Below are 20,660 nucleotides of genomic sequence, written 5' to 3' on the forward strand. Positions count from 1 at the left end.
GTACAGATGCTCAGAAGGTGATTAGACTGTGCACACATTGGTACCCTGTTTTGTTTTTAATTTTTTAAATTTTTATTTTATAATTTAATTTAATTTTACATATACCCATGGATTCCCTTGTTCTCCCCCCCTCCTGCCCTCCCCCTGCCTTCCTCCCAGCCCCCCCCCCATTCCCATCTCCTCCATGGCAAAGACTCCCCTGAGAATTGAGTTCAACTTGGTAGATTCAGTCCAGGCAGGTCCAGTCACCTCCTCCCAGGATGAGCCAAGTGTCCCTGTATAAGCCCCAGGTTCCAAACTGCCAGCATATGCACTGAGGGCAGGTCCCGGTCCCACTGCCTGGATGCCTCCCAAACAGATCAAGCTAATCAACTGTCTCACTTATCCAGAGGGCCTGATCCAGTTGGGGTCTCCTCAGGTATTGGTTCATAGTTCTTGTGTTTCCCTTCATTTGGCTATTTGTCCCTGTGCTTTTTCCAACCTTGGTCTCAACAATTCTCGCTCATACAAACCCTCCTCTTTCTTGCCAACTGGACTCCTGGAGCTCCACCTGGGGCCTGGCTGAGGATCTCTGCATCTGGTTCCCTCAGTCATTGGATGAGGTTTCTAGCATGATAGTTAGGGTGTTTGGCCATTCTATCACCAGAGTAGGTCAGTTCCGGCTGTCTCTCGACCATTGGCAGTAGTCTATTGTGGGGGTATCTTTGTGGATTTCTGTGGGCCTCTCTAGCACTTTGCTTCTTCCTATTCTCATGTGGTCTTCATTTATCATGGTCTTTTATTTCTTGTTCTCTCTCTCTGTTCTTGATCTATCTGGGATCTCCTGTTCCCCTAAGCTCTCTTTCCCTCCACCCTTGCCCTTCATTACCCCCACTCACGTCCAGGTTGTTCATGTAGATCTCGTCCATTTCTCTGTCATTGAGTGATCCCTATGTCTTTCTTGGGGTCCTGTTTTCTAGGTAGCCTCCCTGGAATTGTGAGTAGCAGTCTAGTCATCTTTGTTTTACATCTAGTATCCTCCTATAAGTGAGTACATATCATGTTTTCTTTCTGAGTCTGGGTTACCTCACTCAGCATGATTTAATCTCCAGTGCACATATAAAAAAGTTCAGACAATTCTATGCACACCCGTAACCCCAGCATATTCAGGGCCAGAGAAGGATGATTCTGGGTCCTGATGACTATTAGTCTCAGTTTAGCTTCAATGAAAAACCTTGATTGAAGGAAGGAAGACAAAAGTGAAAGACCAGGTTTGTTATAATTTACATTTTTAATTCTTTGAGAATTTAATGTGACTACTGTGTTTACATCATTCTATCCCACCTTCTCCTCAATCCATCTCATCCCATGTCCCCCCTTCAAATATATGAGTTCTTCTCTGATAACTACTATACTTACATAAACAGAGGAGTTCATTTAATGTTGCTCTTATATATACCTATGTGTGCTCTTGTATGTTTAGTGCAGTTAGTTCAGGATTAGATAACTTATGAGGAGACTTACCTCTGGAGAAAATTCATCTCTCTGCAACCTCTCTGTAGCTCCTGGTCTAGGGTGCCATATCAGTAGGGGCTGTCATGATGCAGGTCCTATTTGGGGAACTGTGTTGAGATTTCATGGGCTATATCATCCCTGCCATGTCTAGAAGACACTATCTAGCAGCATATGTCCTGTCCCTCTGGTTCTTATAGTCTTTCCAATCCTCTACCAAAATGTTCCCTGAGCCTTAGGTGTGGGGGTTATCTTATGCATCTACAATTTGGGATCCCACAATTTGTCTTCTGACCTCTACATGCAAACTGAAGCATACCAGTGGTCACTCCAAAGAGAATACCTGTGAAGATTTGTATTTAATCTTCAATCTGATAGATTATTTTATGTTGCTTTAGGTCCCCCACTGTCTGGAAATACAATTCTGTTACTCATATCTCTCCAGGCCTTTTTCTGTTTTAATTTCCCTTCAAGGGAAGACAGTTCAGCAGCTGCCCAACAATCCTGTTCAGTAGGTCTAGTCACATGTACTAAGTCTATGCACTTTTAGTCACATCAAGTAAGGATGCTGCATAAGTAGGAAGCAAGACCATGAGCTGACAGTCACTTTCTGTCCCCTTTAGTGCTACCTGAAGAGACAGAAATAAAGGTGGAGAAGGTAAGGGGGCCTTTCTTTTCTCTAAGATAGAAAGGTTATTCTAGTGATCTTATGTTTCAGTGCATATCCCATTGAACAATGAAACTGAGCAGGGCATCATGGGTATTAGAGAGTTAATTTAGGAAGAGGACAAAGTGGAATTGTACCATCTTGGTCCAGACTGAATCAAATCTTCCCGTGTCAAGTGTCACAGTCTGTATGAGGGGGGCTTTTCTTCTGGAGAAAAAAGGCTCCTCTTTAGATAAATGTGTGTAATATTGACTCAGAAGTTAACAGGCATATCATCTATTAAGATGTGTGTTTTTCCTTAAGGGGCCTCTCCTATTTGTTTTCCCATCCTGTCATCTAGATGGAATTTGTGTTGTTCCCCAAAAGTCTCAATATGGTGGGAAGCTTCATGCATCCAATATTTGAATATTTAGGGCATAATACATTTAAAACATGTGCACTCGTGCAAATAATTGGAGGCCCCCTCTTAGAAGGAATTAATCTCCCAGGGCAGGTTGTTAAGTTGGTCTGCCATGCTGGGATGTAGCTTACGGAGCCCTCAGTGAAGGCCAAACAGAAGAGGTGCTCTGCTCTCACTTTGAGTCAGCATTAGTGTGTGATGTATTAGTTTTTGTCACAAAGTACGTAGCCCTGGTTTTCTGTGACATCATCACATAATGTATGAATACAGTCTTTTTTTTAATGTCTTTTTCCTATCCTGCTTTACACTATGCTGTGTCATAGGGTGAACCAAAGAGCTATGCAAAAAGACTCTGTATGACCTGAACCTCAAAGTGTTTTCTTTCCTTTCAATTACAGGTGGAGAAGAGGAAATTTAATTGTTGTATGTATTACGGAATCTCTCAAACACATTTTAGAATTGTTTAAATGCTGGCTGTCTTTTCTCTGGCACACCAATGTGATATAAGACTCCTATTGGGAGTGAAACTTGGGAATTTAAGCAGGGAAAAGGCAATGCCCTAAGTAACCAGTCTTACCAATGTGTCTACAGTCACTGCTTTCAGTTCTGATGCCTCTAGTTATTTTGGCATTTTGTGTACCAGGCAGGGTCTAAATAGATTTTTTCCCAATACAGTTATCCCTATGACAGAGTCCACTTTCCAGTGACAAATTTGTCAATTCAAAAAGCAAGATACACATTTTACCTTTAAAAAAAAAGTGTTCAAAGCTCACCGTACAGATGTGTGATAGACTTGGTTTTGTTTTGGTTTTTTTTGTGCATTTCTCTGGAGAATGATAGCTCAAAGTGTATGGATAGGTCATCAGTCTTTCCAGTGGTAGAGCTCAGGAAGTACTTTTTATTTTGTCAAGGGCTCAGGGATACCTATGTGAGAGGCCCATCTTCCCAGCATCTGCCTGCAATAACCCAGCCCTAGGTAAATAGCAGACAATGATGAGCACCAAGTGGGCAGAAAGCCAGGCAGTACTCTTTAGCTGCCTGCAGACACTCATAAGTATGATAGATGGAAATTTGTAGATGTAACCAACCGTCTTATTAAATAAGAAACACAGAACCAATGTAAAAGAGAAAGCCAAGAGGTCAGAGCTCAGAGCTAAAACCTTACCCTTCCTCCTGTGGTGGTCCTACCTCTCTGAAAGAGACCTACTTCCTGTGTGTTTGTCTTGATATAGTCTTTCTGTTCTGCCTTCTCATTGGTTGTAAACCCAAACACGTGACTGCCTCGTCACTGCCTGTAAGTACAGCCCTCCAGGTCTTAAAGGCGTGTGTCTCCAATGCTGGCTGTATCCCTGAACATACAGAGACTTACCTAGCTCTGCCTACCAAGTGCTGGGATTAAAGGCATGTGCCACCACCGCCACGCTCTTTTTATGGCTCTAATAGCTCAGACCCCAGGCAACTTTATTTATTAACATACAATTAAATCACATTTCAGTACAAATAAAATACCACCATAGAAAGTCCATATGTTTGGTCAGATCAGAGCATTTGACTATAGGAGAGACTGCACTGAAAAATAGGTCGGATGTGTGTGATAACTGGATTTATGGAAGAGATGGCTCATTCCAGTAAGAACTATTGTAAAAGCTTAACAGATTAGACAACATTAACATGAGCCCAAAGAGCCACACAATTTATAGGCAATGTCCACTAAGACCTCCAGTCATCCCTTCATTCTTGAGCTGCACTGGATCATTCTTTTGGCTATCTATACATCTTTAAAGGTGAGCTTGAGTTTGTGTTCCAGAATTACTTCTATCACTGGCAGTCAGTCTCCCTGCTGCCTGCTGTGTCTGAGCACTCAGTGGAATGATATAAGCAGCAGTGAGTTACACAGGCAGAGCATGGCTGGGTATCATCATTCTGAAGATGCTGGCTGTGTTAGAGTAGCCTCACAGTCAGATTTGTCAAAGAGGGTCAATGGGCAGGAATGTAAAGACCAGTTCGGTTTAGTGTGCTTCTAGCATGTGCACAACCCTGGATTTGATCCCAATGACTGTATAATATGTGCCCATTGTGGCACACTTCTGTAAACCCAATTCTTCAGAGCTAGAGTGAGGAGAACCATAAATTGAAACTCATCCTTTTATACATAGGGATTTTCAGCCTGATCTTGCATTAGAGGTATTTCTAGAAGTTTAAAATAATGGTTAGGGGATGAGCTTGACTCAATTGCCCCATAGAGTCTGTGGGTAGAAGAGTGTGTAGAAACTGGACTTTGATGAGTCGAGCAGAGCAGGTGTGGTGCACACTTGGTGCTAATACAGACCCTGCCCTTCTAGCTACATTTATCTGGGTTGTCCACACAGTGGCTGAGGATATTTGTCATCTAGAAAGCCATGTGCATACTTACCACCCAAATGCCAGACTGCTTTCCTTACCTGGTCATGTTGAAGACATCAAGGAAGGCTTGGCCAATTGAAGGGAAGTTTCATTTTTGTCAAACCATCGTGCAATAACATGATGTAGAATGATTTGGACTCTGAGTATTTCTAAGGAATATGCTCGAATCTATAATCTCTCAGTGGGGTTCCCTGGCAGTCACAATTAGTCAGTGGGAGGGATATGACAGGTTGAAGATGCAAGAGAAGAGTCACATATTTGTACTAAGCCAGTGCCCTCCAGTGACTCCAGTTTTGAGTCAGGGATTGGAAGGTAAAGAATATCTCTCTCTCTCAGGCTGCTCCTGTCAGGGGTTTGGTCACAGTGACAGGGGTGTAACTAATGTGGTCCTAACGGTGAAAAGTCGGGAGTGCACACAGTTGTTTACTTCTCAGTCATGTAAGGCTATTAATACCATATGTTCTCTGTGAGCTACAAGGACCACAGGTGAATAAAGAATGAAAGTCAACAGCAGCCACACTTCCCATGCTGGATGCAATGGATCGCTCTAAATTCAGTCACTAGCTTCTAGCTGAATTCCTCTGATATTTAACAAACATCATTGGAGTATTTCTGCTGTACATGTGCCTTTCCTTATGATTTACCATTTGTAGTTCTCTTTTAGACTAGAAAGTATCATGAGAAGTTCTTCTGAAACTTCCAGTGTTTGGAGAAAAGCATGGAAGAAAGAGGAATCGTATGAACAACAGTGTATTCATGCGATTGTCAGAAGGAAGAGCTCCCATCTGGCACCAAACCCATACAACACATTCAGTCCTGCTCCTTCTGTATTGCACCAGCCACGTAAATGCAGACAGTACCTATATTGTCTGTATACTGCTTAATCACAAAATGTGATCTTCCACAAGCAACACTCTTGACACTGATGACTAGCTGGAACAGGAAATTAGACCATATTTACAAACACACAGCCATGATTAGTTTTCTGGTTTTCTGCCGTAAACTAACATAACTCTCCCTGTTGTGACTACATTTTCAGTTACTTCATTCTTTAGAAGATTTTGTAAGAAAAAAACTATCATCCCTCAAGTTATGGAGGAACCTCCAGCTACTCCAGTTGTTGTTCCAGGCAGTGGAAGCACATCTGATAAAATAATACAAACCCAAGAGGAAGGTACTGTACATATTGAGGCTTTGCTTCCATTATATGTAGTAGTCAGTTATCCTCTGTGCCATAGGTAAAACTGAACAGATTTACCAGAACTTTCACTATCTGAAATATATCAGTGTATCTATCTCATCCCTAGAAATACAACCATAGAATTTTAAGAGGTATTTAAAAAATTAAATAAAAATAAAAGTCACTTTGGCTCTCGCTGAATACTATGAACTAGAGGAAAGCTGGGGCACATGTATAAGTTGATGTAGCTTCACCTGATATGGGCAGAAACAGGTGAGTAACCCTATCTGCTACTTAATCTGTGGGAGCCCGTTCTGGGGTTCCTCGTGGCTTTACCCAGCAGGTCCGAATAGAGGATGATCAGGACCACGGGCCTGAGTGCAGGTGTCTGAGATGGTCTGCACTTGGCTGTGCTGGGGGAGGAGGTCTTTTGCTCCACCCCTTGGCGTCTCTATAAAAACCCTGGGCAAGAGACAGTCGGGGCCCGTTGAAATAGGTTCCAGGCCCTCTCGAGGCTATCCTTTATTTTCTATCTGTTTATCTCCGCAAGATTCTCCGCTATAAATCCTTCTATCTAATATTTCCTGCTGCTCGCACTCAAGAAAACTCTAGCAAGCTGTGGGGGTGGTGGGTAAATGCCCCACATTAATCCACATGTGGGTGACACAGATGGATTAGATCTGAAGAGTCCCCAAAGTACAAGTGAAATTTGAAATATGTAACAGCCTTCTTGGCCAGGTTCAATGGGAAAGGGTCCCAGTAATGGCCATGTCACACCCTGTGCTTGGGAGTGCAAGAGAGCAGGAAAGAGATCTGTAAGTACGAGGAAAATGGGAGGTTCCTGTGCTTTTCCTCTTTCGGAAGCAAATGATCCATTTTATAATTCCATAAAATATATACAACCTATCAAAGAATCACAACCATGTCCTCTGAAAAAGACAGATGACCTTTACCTCAGCCATCTTTCCAGGCTGTCAAATGTTTACATGGCAAGCCATGGCATCTGGCATAATTCCCTGTTTGGAGCAATTCCAATTATACATTTTTGTTTGACTATTTGTGTGTCTATTTAATCTTATCTTCCATTTAGCCTTTTCAAACATCCTCCGTGCTGTCCCTCCTTTGTTCTGTTCTGCCATCCCTTTCCCCACTCAGACCTCCCTCCCTTTACTCCCCCTTTTCCCTTCATGTCACCTGTGCTCCCCCATGACCCCCTTACTATCTTCCTTCCTCCTTGCCAATTAATGTTCCCTTTCTAGTCTCCTGAACTCTATAGGTTCTCCAAGTTAGTATCTAAATCTTAAATTTCACACTACAATCAGATGAATATTATGATAATGTCCTTTTAAAGCTACCAACTAGAAACTTTGAGTTTTAGTAGCACATTTCTACATATTTCATGTTTTCAAAAATACCTTATGTTTTTTGTTGCTAATCAGACATTGCTATAAAATGGTTTTACTACCTTGAAGTTGATTATTGCTCCTGTGTGTTTTAAATCTTCAGTTTCTTTAGTGACTTTGTGAATGAATTGTTTACAATGATTATTCTCTTCCTCGTGTGTTTCTGGGGGTTTTCTGTAATAGTGAATTAGTGATTGGAGTGAGTTTTAACTGCATACAACCAGCAAGTATCCTGTCTTTGTCATGGGATTCTACTGGTCTGTGGGGGAGAGCTTCAATACACTGGAGGGTACAGAATTCTTAGTTTAACCTTCCTATGTGAACAGAACTTCAGTGTCCATGGGAAAAGAAATAAAGCCTCATGTCTTGATTCTTCAGAACCATGTGTGTGTGTGTGTGTGTGTGTGTGTGTGTGTGTGTGTGTGTGTGTGTGTACATTGTCCTCCATTTGTGTGAATCTTAGATTAACCAAAAGAATGTAGGAAGTGTGTAAATTATCTCCATGATACTCGTTTTATTGTGATTTCATTTTATGGAATGTTTGCCCCAGAATATACCTATTACCACAGGAAACCACTGGAAAAATATGGTCTGCCAATGCTTTTAGCAGATGACTTGGGAAAGTGCTTTCTACTCCAAAGAGAAAAATTATTGCTCTATTAGCCTACTCTAAAAATAGTATCTATTCCAGAGAAAAGCTGTGCTGCTCCAACACAACAGCATTTAAGGTTTTCCTTTCCCTGGGATGTGACTGCCCCTTTATGGTTCATGCACTGAACTAGGGAGTGGAGCATGGTGCCACTAGAGGCTAAAATGCTAATTCAGTGGTTCATTGAATTAGCTTCTGGATTGCTGTGAGCCTTGTTTTGTTTCCAGCATTCTGAGGTACCCAGATGTGCTGCAGAGGGGACACGTTATCATGGTCTTTATTTTCTCGTGTTCACCAATACCACTCCATAAACCATATTCCTTTTGGTACCCTGGAAAGTGTGTACTAGATGGCAACTTAGCATAAATTAAAACTCACATTGTTTCTTAGTTTTAGAAGACCATCCGTCTGGTCTTCAAGTGATTGATAGGAGTAATGGGAAGCTTGTACCCTTGGAAGACTTTTATTGTCTTCTGTTCCCATCAGCACACTGCAAGTGTTCCATTTTCCATTTTTTCCCTGCTTCTCGTTGACTCAGTGCTTTCAATGAGGATGCTCCAGCAGCCCCTCGGTCTAGCCTCGAGAGCATAGCCATACATATAAGCCTGTTGTGTAAGCTAAGCACTGTTCTCTAAGGAAGCCATGGCCCACAGCACCAGTGAACAGTCACTCTCTCTTCCTAGATACTGAAGATGCCCCTGATATTAAACAGTTATTTTCTAAAGAGGAAGAAATCGACCATTCTACTGAGGTAAGGTGGACTTTCTATGACTGAAATGGAAATGTTGCTGTCTGACTTTCCTATTTGATTTGAGTTTGCCTATTAAAATATGACAGTATGTATATATACTATGCTGTGTTTTCTGGAATAGTAGAACAGTTCCTTGCCGATGGACACCTTATGAGAAAGAGCATTTGTGAATGGCACAGTCAGGGTACAGAATATATGCTATCACCTGTCCCTCTGGAAAACAATGCTTCTTCTTTAGATTATTTTGTGGTTGGTGACTGAAGGAGGGTTAGAGATACATCATTCTGAAAAATATCATAGGTTTGTCACAGATATATCTTTGTTTTGCCAGCCATTAATGTTGGCAGTGAAATAAAGGCTACACAACTGTCTCACCATGCAGAGGACCTAGTCCAGTCCCATGTAGGCACCACAGCCATTGATCCAACTTTCATGAATTCCCTCTTGTTTGTTTGGTTGTCCCTGCATGTTTCCACATCATGATCCTGATGCACTTGCTCATAGAATCCTCTTCTCTCTCTTTGACTGGACTCCTGGAGCTCGGTCTAGTGATTGGCTGTGGATCTCTGCATCTGCTTCCATTAGTTGGAGAAAAGTTCTGTGATGACAGGGTATTCACCGGTCTGATCTCTGGGGCAAGCCAGTTCAGTTCAGGCACCCTCTCTACTATTGCTAGTAGTCCAGGCTGGTGTCATCCTTGGGGATGCCTGGGAACTTCCCTAGCACCTGGTTTTTCTCTATCCCCATGATGTCTCTCTCTATCATGGTATCTCTTTCATTGCTTTCCCCCTCCCTGTTCCAGTTCAACCATCCCATTCCCTTATGTTCTCATCCCCTATCCCCTAACCTCCATTGCCCACTCCTCATACCCAGATTACTCATGGAGATCTCATTTGTTTCCCCTTCCCAGGGCAGTTCATGTGTCCCTCTTTGGGTCTTCCCTGTTAGTTAGCTTCTCTGGGGTTGTGGGTTGTTGCCTGATTACTCTTTGCTTTATATCTAGTATCCACTTATGAGTGTGTACATAACAAGTTACCATCTCTGGTGCATGAGCAGGCTTTGTGGAGCCCACTACCTATGATGGGATACCTCGTGCAGCCTTGAGGCAGGGGGAAGGACTTGGACTTGCCTCTACTGAATGTGCCTCCACATGGGAGGACTTGCCTTCTTGTGGGAGGAAGTGAGGGGTGGATTGGGAGGGGAGGCTGGGGGCATGGAAGGAGGGAAGAAGAGGATCTTTGATTGGTGTGTAAAATGAATGAAAAAAATCTTAATTAAAAAAAGAAAAAGACATGTGCCTGTATGCCCCATGATGTTACCCTCAAAATGTCTTTGTTTCTATAATTTCAGGGAGCCTGGGAAGAAGACCAAAGCGGTAAGTATTGTTTAACTCCTTGGTGAGGAAGAATGTAAATGTTAAGATAGGTAGGGTGTCCCTTACTGTCTTCTCTTTGAAAGGCCACCCAACTTGCTGTTTCTGGAGAGAGCAAAACAGTCAACACGACTTTTTAAGGGTGTTCTAGATGCCCTTGACAGCCAGGTTTCTGCATAGATTTCCATGAGGCTGTGTGCATAAAGAATATTAGGGTTTCAGGTGCTTCAATGTCTTGTTTCCCTGTATGGGTAATGGTCTATGGAGGACATAGTTTATGCTCCCATTCATACTTTAAATGAACTTTATACTTTATTAGTTCATCTAGTCTTCATGACATTTGTGCTTGGGGATTGTTATAACCCCTGCTTCAGAACAAAAATGAAGAATCTCTGATCAAAGTCAAAAGCAGAAAGTTAAAACATGAATCCATCTGGGCAATCCATTGCTCTTGCTTCCATGGTTGAGCCTTAAATTCATTTAAGAAAATTTTGAGAGCATTGTCAGCAGGGCTGAGGGTTTACCATGTGGTTCAGAGATGCTGCCTGTCCATGACAAATTGCCTCCATGTCATGTTAACTGCATATTAAACTAGACCACATCCACAGATTCTTGAAGTCACTTGTATGAAAAATCCAAAGACTCCCTGCTGTGTCCGGTCATTTCACACAGACCTTTGGAGTTTAAAGCAATCATGTAGGACAAGGCGACTTACTTCTGTAGATTTTGGACTCATGTCTTAGAAGCTGTCCCAAAACAAAACAAACACACACACACACAAAAAAAAAAACAACTGAAATATTATAGTACACTTTCTAATAGCACTATGAGCAATAAGATTTTCCAACCCAGCTTGTCAGTAACCAAAGCAGATCAGTTGAGCAGCCTGTGCAGTTCTGAGAAACACCTGTTGGTGACACATAGCAAGTGTTAACAATCACACATACTGTGCTTTGAAACTTTTTGTTTTTTGAAATTAAATTATATCATTTTCCTCTTTCCTCCCTCTGACCATCCCCATGCGTCACTCCCTTTCTTCCTCGAATTTATGACCTCTGGCCTCCTTCCCTCCAACTGTAGATTGTAGTTACATATGTGTGTGTGTGTGTGTGTGTGTGTGTGAGAGAGAGAGAGAGAGAGAGCATTTGTGAGTGTGTGTGTGTGTGTGTGTGTGTGTGTGTGTGATATATTCCTAAATATATAGATATAATCCACTCTTTCCATACAATGTTATCTGTATTATGAGATTTCAGAGCTGACCAGTTGTTGTTGGAAAACCAACTGGGCTGTTCCCAGGGGAAGAGGATTTTTTTCTCCCACTCTCCACAGTTTTGGTTGCAGCACTAATGTTCTAGATGGAAGGTTCAGGCCAGGCCCCCCACAGTCACCTGATCTCTGCATTTTTATTTGTTGTAGTTTTCTGTTATGATTTCATTCTGTTGCAAAGAGAAATTGTTCTGTTGGATGGTAAAAGCTACACTGACCTGCAAGTATAGGATAAATATTTAGAATACAGTTAGAAATTATGCAGCTTTAGTGTATTATTTTTATTTTGAGACAGGGACACATTTATCACAGGCTGCCTCTATCTTACTCTATGGTTGAAGCTGAGGCCTGGTCCTCCTTCCACTACCTCCTGAATGCTGGGATTATAAGGGTTGGGGATTTAGCTCAGTGGTAGAGCACTTGCCTAGCAAGTACAAGGCCCCAGGTTCGGTCCTCAGCTCCAAAAAAAAAAAAAAAGGAATAAGTATATGCCACAAAGTGTGAACCAGCTAGATTTATTTTATATTGTTTAAAGTGGCTTTAATTGAGGAACAAGGAACCTAGGTCTCATATTGATCTGTTTTATTTTTTCTTTTCTGGAACATCCTTCTACACTGGAGGATGGCCCAGCAGCAGCCCAAGCTATCTCCATACACACGTGTGCACATTGAAAATATTCCCTGAGTGTTTTATAATCATTAGTTGCCAACATCCTCACAGTTACTCTGTTTTCTCCTAGATTTATCTGGTGCTATTAGTGTACCAGAATCCAGACAAATGGTAAGCATACCTTTCTGTGTCTTCTGTAGAAATACAGCTCTATTTGGGTTCCATGTGTGTTACTTTTTGAAAGACAGTTTCCTTTGTGGAGTTCAGGGTCTCCAGCTCTCTGGTATCGTTGACATCACCATATTCATTAAAATTGAAATATAGAAGCAGTTCCCTCAGAAACTCCTTTCCCTGTTCTAGTAAGGATTTGCTTGCAGTGTTAGTGGACTTGGGAAGTACAGTGCCAGGAAGGAAGGCTCTTTCCGTCTCTACTGGTGTCATATGCAGCACCAGTAGAGCTATATTCCCACCGGTCTCTAAGTCATCCAGAGAAAACCAGACCATTGTGAAGGATACAGTATAGCCCAATCTTAACAATGCTTTCTTTTTCATAGTTGCAGATCACATCTGTTGTGTTTGGAAATCGTAAGTATCTGAAATCTCTCTCTTGTTCAGGAAATACCTTAGTGTTTCATTCCTAAGAAGCCTGAATCAGGATTCCTGTTGGAAAGGAGAGTTGAAAGTTAAATGATTAAATGGTTCTGCCATAGAGGCTCTGTGGAAAATCCCAAGAAGAACCTGGGTCAATTTTGTGTGAGCTGGTGTGGCTTTACCTGGTACACTATGTCCTGATGTTCTTGCAGATATAGCCCAAGTGGGGGACACAGATGTTGAAGAGCATCAGAATATCAGTAGTAAAGAAAGCTTTCCTAGTAAGTAACAGCATGCCCTGTTGGAGTTGATAAGAGAGGATCCAGGAAACAGTAAGGTTGTACCTTCTGCTTGGCAGGCTAAGGCAGTATGAAAGGTATCAGTGAGATGTAAATTTGCCTGGAGATTTAAATACTACTCCATCCAGGCATAATGGTAAAGAGAGGTAGAAGCAAACATACCAAACCCCACTGTCAATGGGAGTTGGAGAGATGGCTCTTTGATTAAGAGCATTATCTGTTCTACCAGAGGACCAGATTTGAGCTCCAGCACCCATAGAGCTGCTCACAACTATCTGTAACTCAGTTCCAGGGTATCTCATGCCCTCTTCTGATCTTGCCTGGCATTGTATGCATGTGATATACAAGCATTCATATGCAGGCAATGCAGATGAAACAAACTTAGAAATAAAAGTATGGTCTTCACCGGAACACCCATCCTTCCTGCCTCTGTCCCCGACAACGCTCCTAGCCATCAGTTGTAATCAGTAGCGTTCCTCGGAAATTGTGTGTATTCTGATGTAGTCTGGAAATATGTGTATATCTGGTGCTCACTTTTGATTGGTGAGTTGTGATAGAAGAAACTGTCAGTGGCTCACAACTGTCGGTAGTCAATGACATGAACCTGAGTACAAAGGTCTTGTAGTGTGGGCCCAATAATGCAGAAGTGAATCCTCTTCTGGCTGGTCCTGCAGGACTTATAACAGTACCTCCATGTTTCCATTCAGTCTTCTTTTTCCTTAAAATCTTGAAGTGCCTACTTCTATTTATTCATTTGTTTGTTTGTTTATTTATTTATTATATATACAGTGTTTTACCTGCATGTATGCCTGTGTGCTAGAAGAGGGCACCAGATCTCATTATAGATGATTGCGAGCCACCATGTGGTTATTTGGACTTGAACTCAGGACCTCTAGAAGAGCAGCCAGTGCTCTTAACCTCTGAGCCACCTCTCCAGCCCCCATTCAGTCTTTATATAAAAGACAATCTTATGGGTGGGTGGCAGAGTGAGTAGACTGGCCTCACTGAAGCACCTTCCATAACCTAAGATGTCAAGGAACCAGTGGGAAGCTGGGGCTGATCTGGTGTGAGCTGATGTGGCTGTATCTTCTGTAGGCAGAATGAGCCACTCTGTTGCTTTCTTCCAGGTGATGCTCCTGAACTGCAACTCAGGGAGTTGGGAAAGGAGTCAAGTCCTATAGCTCCAGGTAGGTAACAACATTGCATTCTGGGTCTACTCTGTCATGTGGACATGGTGTCAGTGGGGACAGGGACAGGAGGAAGCCTGTGTGTGAGCTCATTTCCAGCCTGTGCTCCTCACACTAGACTGACCTGTAGGGCAAATGAGTCAAAGGACACATTGACACCTATCTTGGAGCTTCTGACCTAGTACTTGAGCATGGATCTGGGACTCTGTGGTCCAGATAAGGCCTCCTTTCCAGATATTACTAGTTCATCATGGATGTACAAAATCCCAGGAATTAAAGTGCATGGCCACTTGTATTTTATCTCTTGAGTCCTCTCTGACTTATCCTCTGTGTGTCTGAACCTCAGTTTCCTGCCATCTCATCAGATCACCTTGCCATATCTTCCAGTGTGTTCTGTCCTCTAAGCTGTCTGAAACTGATACGGCTTCATGCTTAGTATAGTTCTCACCTGTCTCCACGGGTCTAGAGTATGAATCAAAGGAGATTATATTCCCCAAAGGTCTTTTATGGAACCCCTGCAGTAAGGTGAGGGTCTTTCTTCATTGCAAAGTATGTCTGCCTGCCCTGTACCCTTCTACTTCTGATGGATTGATTCTGCTTGTGTAAACTCAGGGACGACTCTTTCTAATCAATGTGTCCACAGCGATGAAGGAGCCCACTTCACCGGCCACATCATTTGACCACTCTTCTGTCCCTTACCTAGAGCCTTCTCCACCCTCCTCCCTATTTCCTGAGTGGAATGGCGGCTCTGCACGTTATGCCCAGTAATCCATGAAAGTGTGTCCCTGCTGCCTTGTTCTTGATTCTGCATACCGAGTTGACTGGCCCACCTGATCGGACCTAACCTAATCCATCCTGGATCCCTGGATTCATTCCTGTTTTATGCATAAGTGTACCCAGTTGTCTTCCCCTTCCCTTGAAATGTGGCCTCACCTGAGTCCTTTACAGAGTTTATGGGAGAGCCAAAATCCCAATAGGAAGTGTATACAATGGGACATTGCTTAGGGACATGCCCAGCTAGACACAATTGAGTCTTACCAGGTCATCTAGTCACACCATTACTTGTGGAAAAGAGGTGAAGTGCTGTTCTTGCCTAGCTGGGGAAAGCAGGGAGCTGAACAGAGTGGGAACAGGGATGCTAAGCACAACACAGTTAGCAAGCAAAGCTTTGTTTTTGATGTGAAAGGAGACCCAACATCCAAAAGTTACAAACAACAGAACAGCAGCCAATAGAAAATTGTCCCCAACAATGTTGGTAGCATGGATGGTGGCACATGTGGGAGCAGTCACTCACCTAGGATGGCCAACCTGGTCCCTGCAAGAAATACCCAGCAGTGTCCCAGAGCTTTGTTGTGGGGTATTGTGTTCCCCAAAATATTGTGTACCCTAATAAACTTATCTGGGGTCAGAGAACAGAAAAGCCACTAGATACTTAGGATAGGCAGTGGTAGCACACGCCTTTAATCCTAGCATTCCAGAGGCAGAAATCCATGTGTTCAAGAATACAGCCAGGCATGGTGACTCACGCCTTTAATCCCAGAAAGCAAGCCTCTAATCCCAGGGAGTGATGGTAGAAAGCAGAAAGGTATATAAGGCGTGAGGACCAGAAACTAGCAGTGTTTGGCTGGTTAAGCATTTGGCAGGTTAAGCTTTTAGGTTTTGAACAGCACAGTTCAGCTGAGAGTCATTGGGATATGAGGACACAGAGGCTCCAGTCTGAGGAAACAAGATCAGCTGAGAAGTTGGCCAGGTGAGGTTAGCTGTGGCCTGTTATGTATCTCTGATCTTCCAGCTTCACCCCAATACCTGGCTCACAGGTTTGATTTTATTAATAAGACCAGTTAAGATTCATGCTACACTTTGTGCCATGACTCCTTCCCTATTTTGAACTTATTCCTACTCTATCCCTAGAGATAAATGTACTATACCAAGCCCCACCTAAGACTTCAAATGAAGATACGAATGAGGAGGAGGAGGAGGAGGAAGAGGTGGTGGTGGAGGAGCCAGTGGAGGAGTTCACAACGGAGGAGGAGGTGGCAACAGATGAGGAGGCCGAAACAGAGGAGGAGGTGGCGCCTAAGGCGGAAGCAGGGGAGGCAGAGGAAGAAGAGGAGGAGGAGGTGGTAGAGTTGGAGGCAGCAGGGGAAGAGGCAGAGGAGGAGAAAGAAGAGGAGGAGGAGGAGGAGGGGGGGATGAAAAGCTACTACCAATAAAAATATAATGCCTATAATCGTATATAAATGTTTTTTGTTTTTATTTCTATGTCTCTGGGCATGCCCACTGGAGTCACCCCTCCAGGGTGTTGTGATAGACAGTTGTAACCCATCCTGTGGAGCTACTTAGTTCTCCGTAAGAGTAGCAAGCACACTTGGCTGCTGAGCCATCTTTCTAGTACCCAGATCTCTTATCTTGAAGGCACATTTGATATTTTGATAGTATCTATCCACAGATACAGATGGGTTTAAAAGCACTCCCCCAGAATACTTCTAACACCTAAGACAGGAGGTGTGGATGTCTCCAAGAGGAGTATATCATCCCTGAACATCCCCTTGTAGTATACCCGGGTCCTGGAGGCCAACATAGGCAAAGTTCCTCCAGAGACACCTCAGAACCTCACTGGGTAGCTGGGGAGCCTAAGATAGCAAATTTCAGTGGTGCTCCTTCAGAGGCTAGGCTTGTTCCCTGGGGTGCCCTCCAGATCTCCAGTCCTTAGATAAAAGTGACAAGGGCCCTCCCCCTGCCACATGACTGAGGGGACCTGCTTCGGTGGCTTCAGGCTTTGAATATGGCCCACCAGACCAAAGCCCTTCCTTGAAGGGTCCCGTGTACCCTCAACAGGTCCTAGACACTGTGGGATTGGGTGCCCACTGAGAGGTCATCCTCACTGGGTGAGCAAAGCAAGTGTGGCGAGAGCTAATCTAGTTGCCTGCGAGAAATTCATGTCTAGGGCCAAAGATCACATGGGCTACCTGTATGATGCCTCTGAAAGTAGCCCAGGGATTAGCAAAGAAACCCAGTGTTGTAGATTAATTCTAATTGATCTTAATAATAATAATAATAATAATAATAATAATAATAATCCAGAGTCAGATGTCAGGGTGAAAGCTGAAAGATAAGAGAAACAGAGCAGCCAGTCACTAGAGTTCTTACCTCCTCAAAATCATCAGACTGAAAGGGGACTGGGTTCCTGTCTCCTCCGAACCTTACATTCTTCTCTCCACCCAGCCATATCACTTCCTGTCTTCACCTCCCTAGTGCTGGGATTCAAGGCGTGAGATCCCAAAAGCTGACCTCAAAGGTGTATGTCACCACTGAATGGCCTCTATGGCTAGCTAGTGGTTGGCTTTGCCCTCTGATCTTTAGGCAAGCTTTGTTAGAGCATACACAAAACATCATCACACAGTGTGCTAAAGGAAGCAGATTCTGAGTACACAGCTGGCTGCTTAGGTTCATGGCCTGGAACTTGGACATCCAGAATGCACCCAGGAAGAGGTTTAGCCCAGTTTTATAATACCTAGAAAACTACAAGTTCCAGCATAGTCAAATGCTGCTGCTAGGGCAAGTTGTCTTCTTCACAAAAGTCTTTTCTTATAGAAGCTCAACTTAAGATTACAGCCTGGCCCCAAGAGATCACAAAAACTCTCAACATACTGACTGATCTGGAAGTTCACACCATTGTCCACACCTGTTCAGGTAAGAAGGTAAATCAGGATGTACTTTGTCCACAGAGCCAGAAGAAGAGAGCAGGCCCAAAGGCCCATGAACAGACACTAGGGAGGCTGGGATGATTTGTGCATAGATCTCATGACTGGCAAGGTGCAGAATGACTTTGAGCTCATCATCTATGTCACTAAGTGAGAGACTTGAGACATAGGTAAGACTTTCCTCATGCATCTTCTACACCATGGTGCCTTTGCCACTGATCATCAACCTCTGGGAAGGTGGCCTTGGAGGTAAAGCTTTTTACTAGGTCAGCAATCTGGATTACACAGAAGAGAGCCAAGAGTGTTTGGCATGGACATATTTGTCATCTTCAGAGCCCGATAAGGAGCAGACTCAATCCCTCTTCCCCAATCCATTGTCTGAAAGGTCTGTGGATGGGAGGATATTGGTCAAGTGGTTTGAAAAGTATGAATTAGCACATCTTCACCACTTCTGCTCCACCAGATTCATCCACCCAGTCTCACCCCCAGCTCTGTTGCAGAACACCTGCTGCAGTCTCCCCTTCTTCTCTGACCCCATCCCCAGTGGACCACAAAGATCTTTTCCTACAACCTTCCTTCCCCCAACTCATCCCATTATTTCAAGCTCCAATACCACCAGCAGGCATTCATTTGAAAAACACCAGGTGAACAGTCCAAGGAAACAGCCCTGCAACCATACCACTGTAGGTAGACTTTTCTTTCCTGTCCACCAGTTCCCAAATACCTGACATGAAGACTTAATATAAATTATACATGCTTGGTTGATAGCTCAGGCTTATTACCAACTAATTCTTACAACTTTAATATACCCATTTTTATTAATCTATGTATTTCCACATGGCTCATGGCTTTACCTGTCCTCCAGTATGTCTCCTTCCCTCTGTATTTCCTGGAGACCTCTCAGACCCTGCTCTCCTTCCCAACATTTTTCTCTGCACTGAAAATCCTGCCTCGCTATGGATCAAACAGCTTTTTATTTACAGTGAGAGCAATACATATTCACAGTGTAGAAAGATTATTCCACGGCATACCAAAACAGGCCCTGGATATTCCAGTTTAGCTAAAAGCACTAGAAAAAAAAGATCTTAAAACAGTCTGTATGAAGATGATAGAGGTCCTTAAAGAGGAAATTAATAAATCCCTTAAAGAAGTCCAGGAAAGCAAACAGTGGGAGGAAATGAATAAGTTCCTTAAATACAGGAAAAGACAAATGGAGGAAGAAGATGAATAAGGCAATTCAAGACCTGAAAATGAAAATAGAATCAACAACAACAACAAACCAAACAGGGAATTCTGTAAATGAAAAACTTAGAAATTTTAAAAGGAACCACAGAGGCAGGCTTCACTGACAGAATACAAGAGAGGATGAGAGAATATCAGGTGTTGAAGGTATGATAGAAGAAATTGATACATCAGTCAAAGAAAATGGTAATTCTAAAAAACCACTGACACAAAATATCCAGGAAAGATGGGACACTATGAAAAAACTAAATCTAAGAATAATAGGAATAGAGGAAGGAGAAGAAATCTAGCTCAAATGCCCAGAAAATATTTTCAACCAAACCATAGAATAAAATTTTCCTAACCTAAAAAAGGAGATGTGAATAAAAGGTACAAGAAGCATACAGAGCACTAAATAGGTGGGACCAAGAAAAGAAAGTCCCTCTCAGCACATAATAGAATACTAAATATATAGAACAATAAAAAAATTAAAAGCTACAAGGGAAAAAGACGAAGTAACATAAAGGCAGACCAATTAGAATTATACCTGACTTTTCCATGGACACTCTAAAAGCCAGAAGAGCCTGGACAGATATTCTATAGGCTCTGAGAGACCACAGATGCCAGCCCAGACTACTATACCCAGCAAAACTTTCAGTCACCATAGATGGAGAAAATAAGATATTCCATGATAAAGCTGTGGTGGTTTGAAAGAGAATGGCCCCAAAGGGATTGGCACTATAAGGAGATGTGACCTTGGTAGAGTAGGTGTGGTCATGTTGGAGGAAGCATGTCACTGTAGAGGCAGGGTTTGAGGTCTCATATATGCTCAAGATATCACCCCAGTGTTTCAGATCACTTTCTGTTGCTTGCAAGACGTAAATTCTCAGCTACTTCTCCAGTACCATGCCTGCCTGCATTCTGCCATGATGATAATGAATTAGACCTCTGAAAATGTAAGCAAGTCATCTCAAATGTTTTCCTTTATAAGAGTTTCTGAATCATGGTATCTTCTCATAGCAATAGAAACCCTAAATAAGACAAAAGCCAAATTTAATCAGTATTTATCTACAAATTTAGCTCTACAGAAGGTGCTAGAAGGAAAACAGCAACCTAAGGAGGTCAGCTACAACCATGAAGACACAGGGAATAATCTCACACCAGCAAGACAAAAAGAAGGTAAAACACACACACACACACACACACACACACACACACACACACACAAACACACCACCAACAACAACAACAAAAACACAATAACAACAGCAACACAACAGGAATCAACAATCATTGGTCATTGATATCTCAATAGCTATGATCTCAACTACCCAACAGAAAGACATAGACATCAATAGAATGGATATGAAAACAGGATCTATCATTCTGTTGCATTCAAGAAACATACCTCAAAACCAAGAATAGGCATTCCCTCTGAGTAAAGATTTGAAAAAAGGTATTCCCAGC

At 42.8% G+C, this 20,660-nt stretch overlaps 1 protein-coding gene across 1 annotated transcript in view; it reads left to right on the forward strand.

Moving 5' to 3' along the window:
* The window catches only part of LOC143268199 (uncharacterized), a 79,816-nt gene extending 63,307 nt beyond the window's left edge, over nucleotides 1-16,509 (forward strand). Inside the window, exons 17-25 of the mRNA XM_076549345.1 lie at nucleotides 2,115-2,149; nucleotides 2,957-2,981; nucleotides 6,001-6,135; nucleotides 8,877-8,944; nucleotides 10,295-10,319; nucleotides 12,322-12,362; nucleotides 12,746-12,776; nucleotides 14,209-14,268; nucleotides 16,180-16,509. Coding sequence (XP_076405460.1) covers nucleotides 2,115-2,149; nucleotides 2,957-2,981; nucleotides 6,001-6,135; nucleotides 8,877-8,944; nucleotides 10,295-10,319; nucleotides 12,322-12,362; nucleotides 12,746-12,776; nucleotides 14,209-14,268; nucleotides 16,180-16,481 — 722 coding nt within the window. The 3' untranslated portion in view covers nucleotides 16,482-16,509. The remainder of the gene's footprint in view (nucleotides 1-2,114; nucleotides 2,150-2,956; nucleotides 2,982-6,000; nucleotides 6,136-8,876; nucleotides 8,945-10,294; nucleotides 10,320-12,321; nucleotides 12,363-12,745; nucleotides 12,777-14,208; nucleotides 14,269-16,179) is intronic.
* The last annotated feature ends 4,151 nt before the right edge of the window (nucleotides 16,510-20,660 follow it).

The sequence above is a fragment of the Peromyscus maniculatus genome, chromosome 12, assembly GCF_049852395.1.
Source record: "Peromyscus maniculatus bairdii isolate BWxNUB_F1_BW_parent chromosome 12, HU_Pman_BW_mat_3.1, whole genome shotgun sequence".
Classification (NCBI taxonomy): domain Eukaryota; kingdom Metazoa; phylum Chordata; class Mammalia; order Rodentia; family Cricetidae; genus Peromyscus; species Peromyscus maniculatus.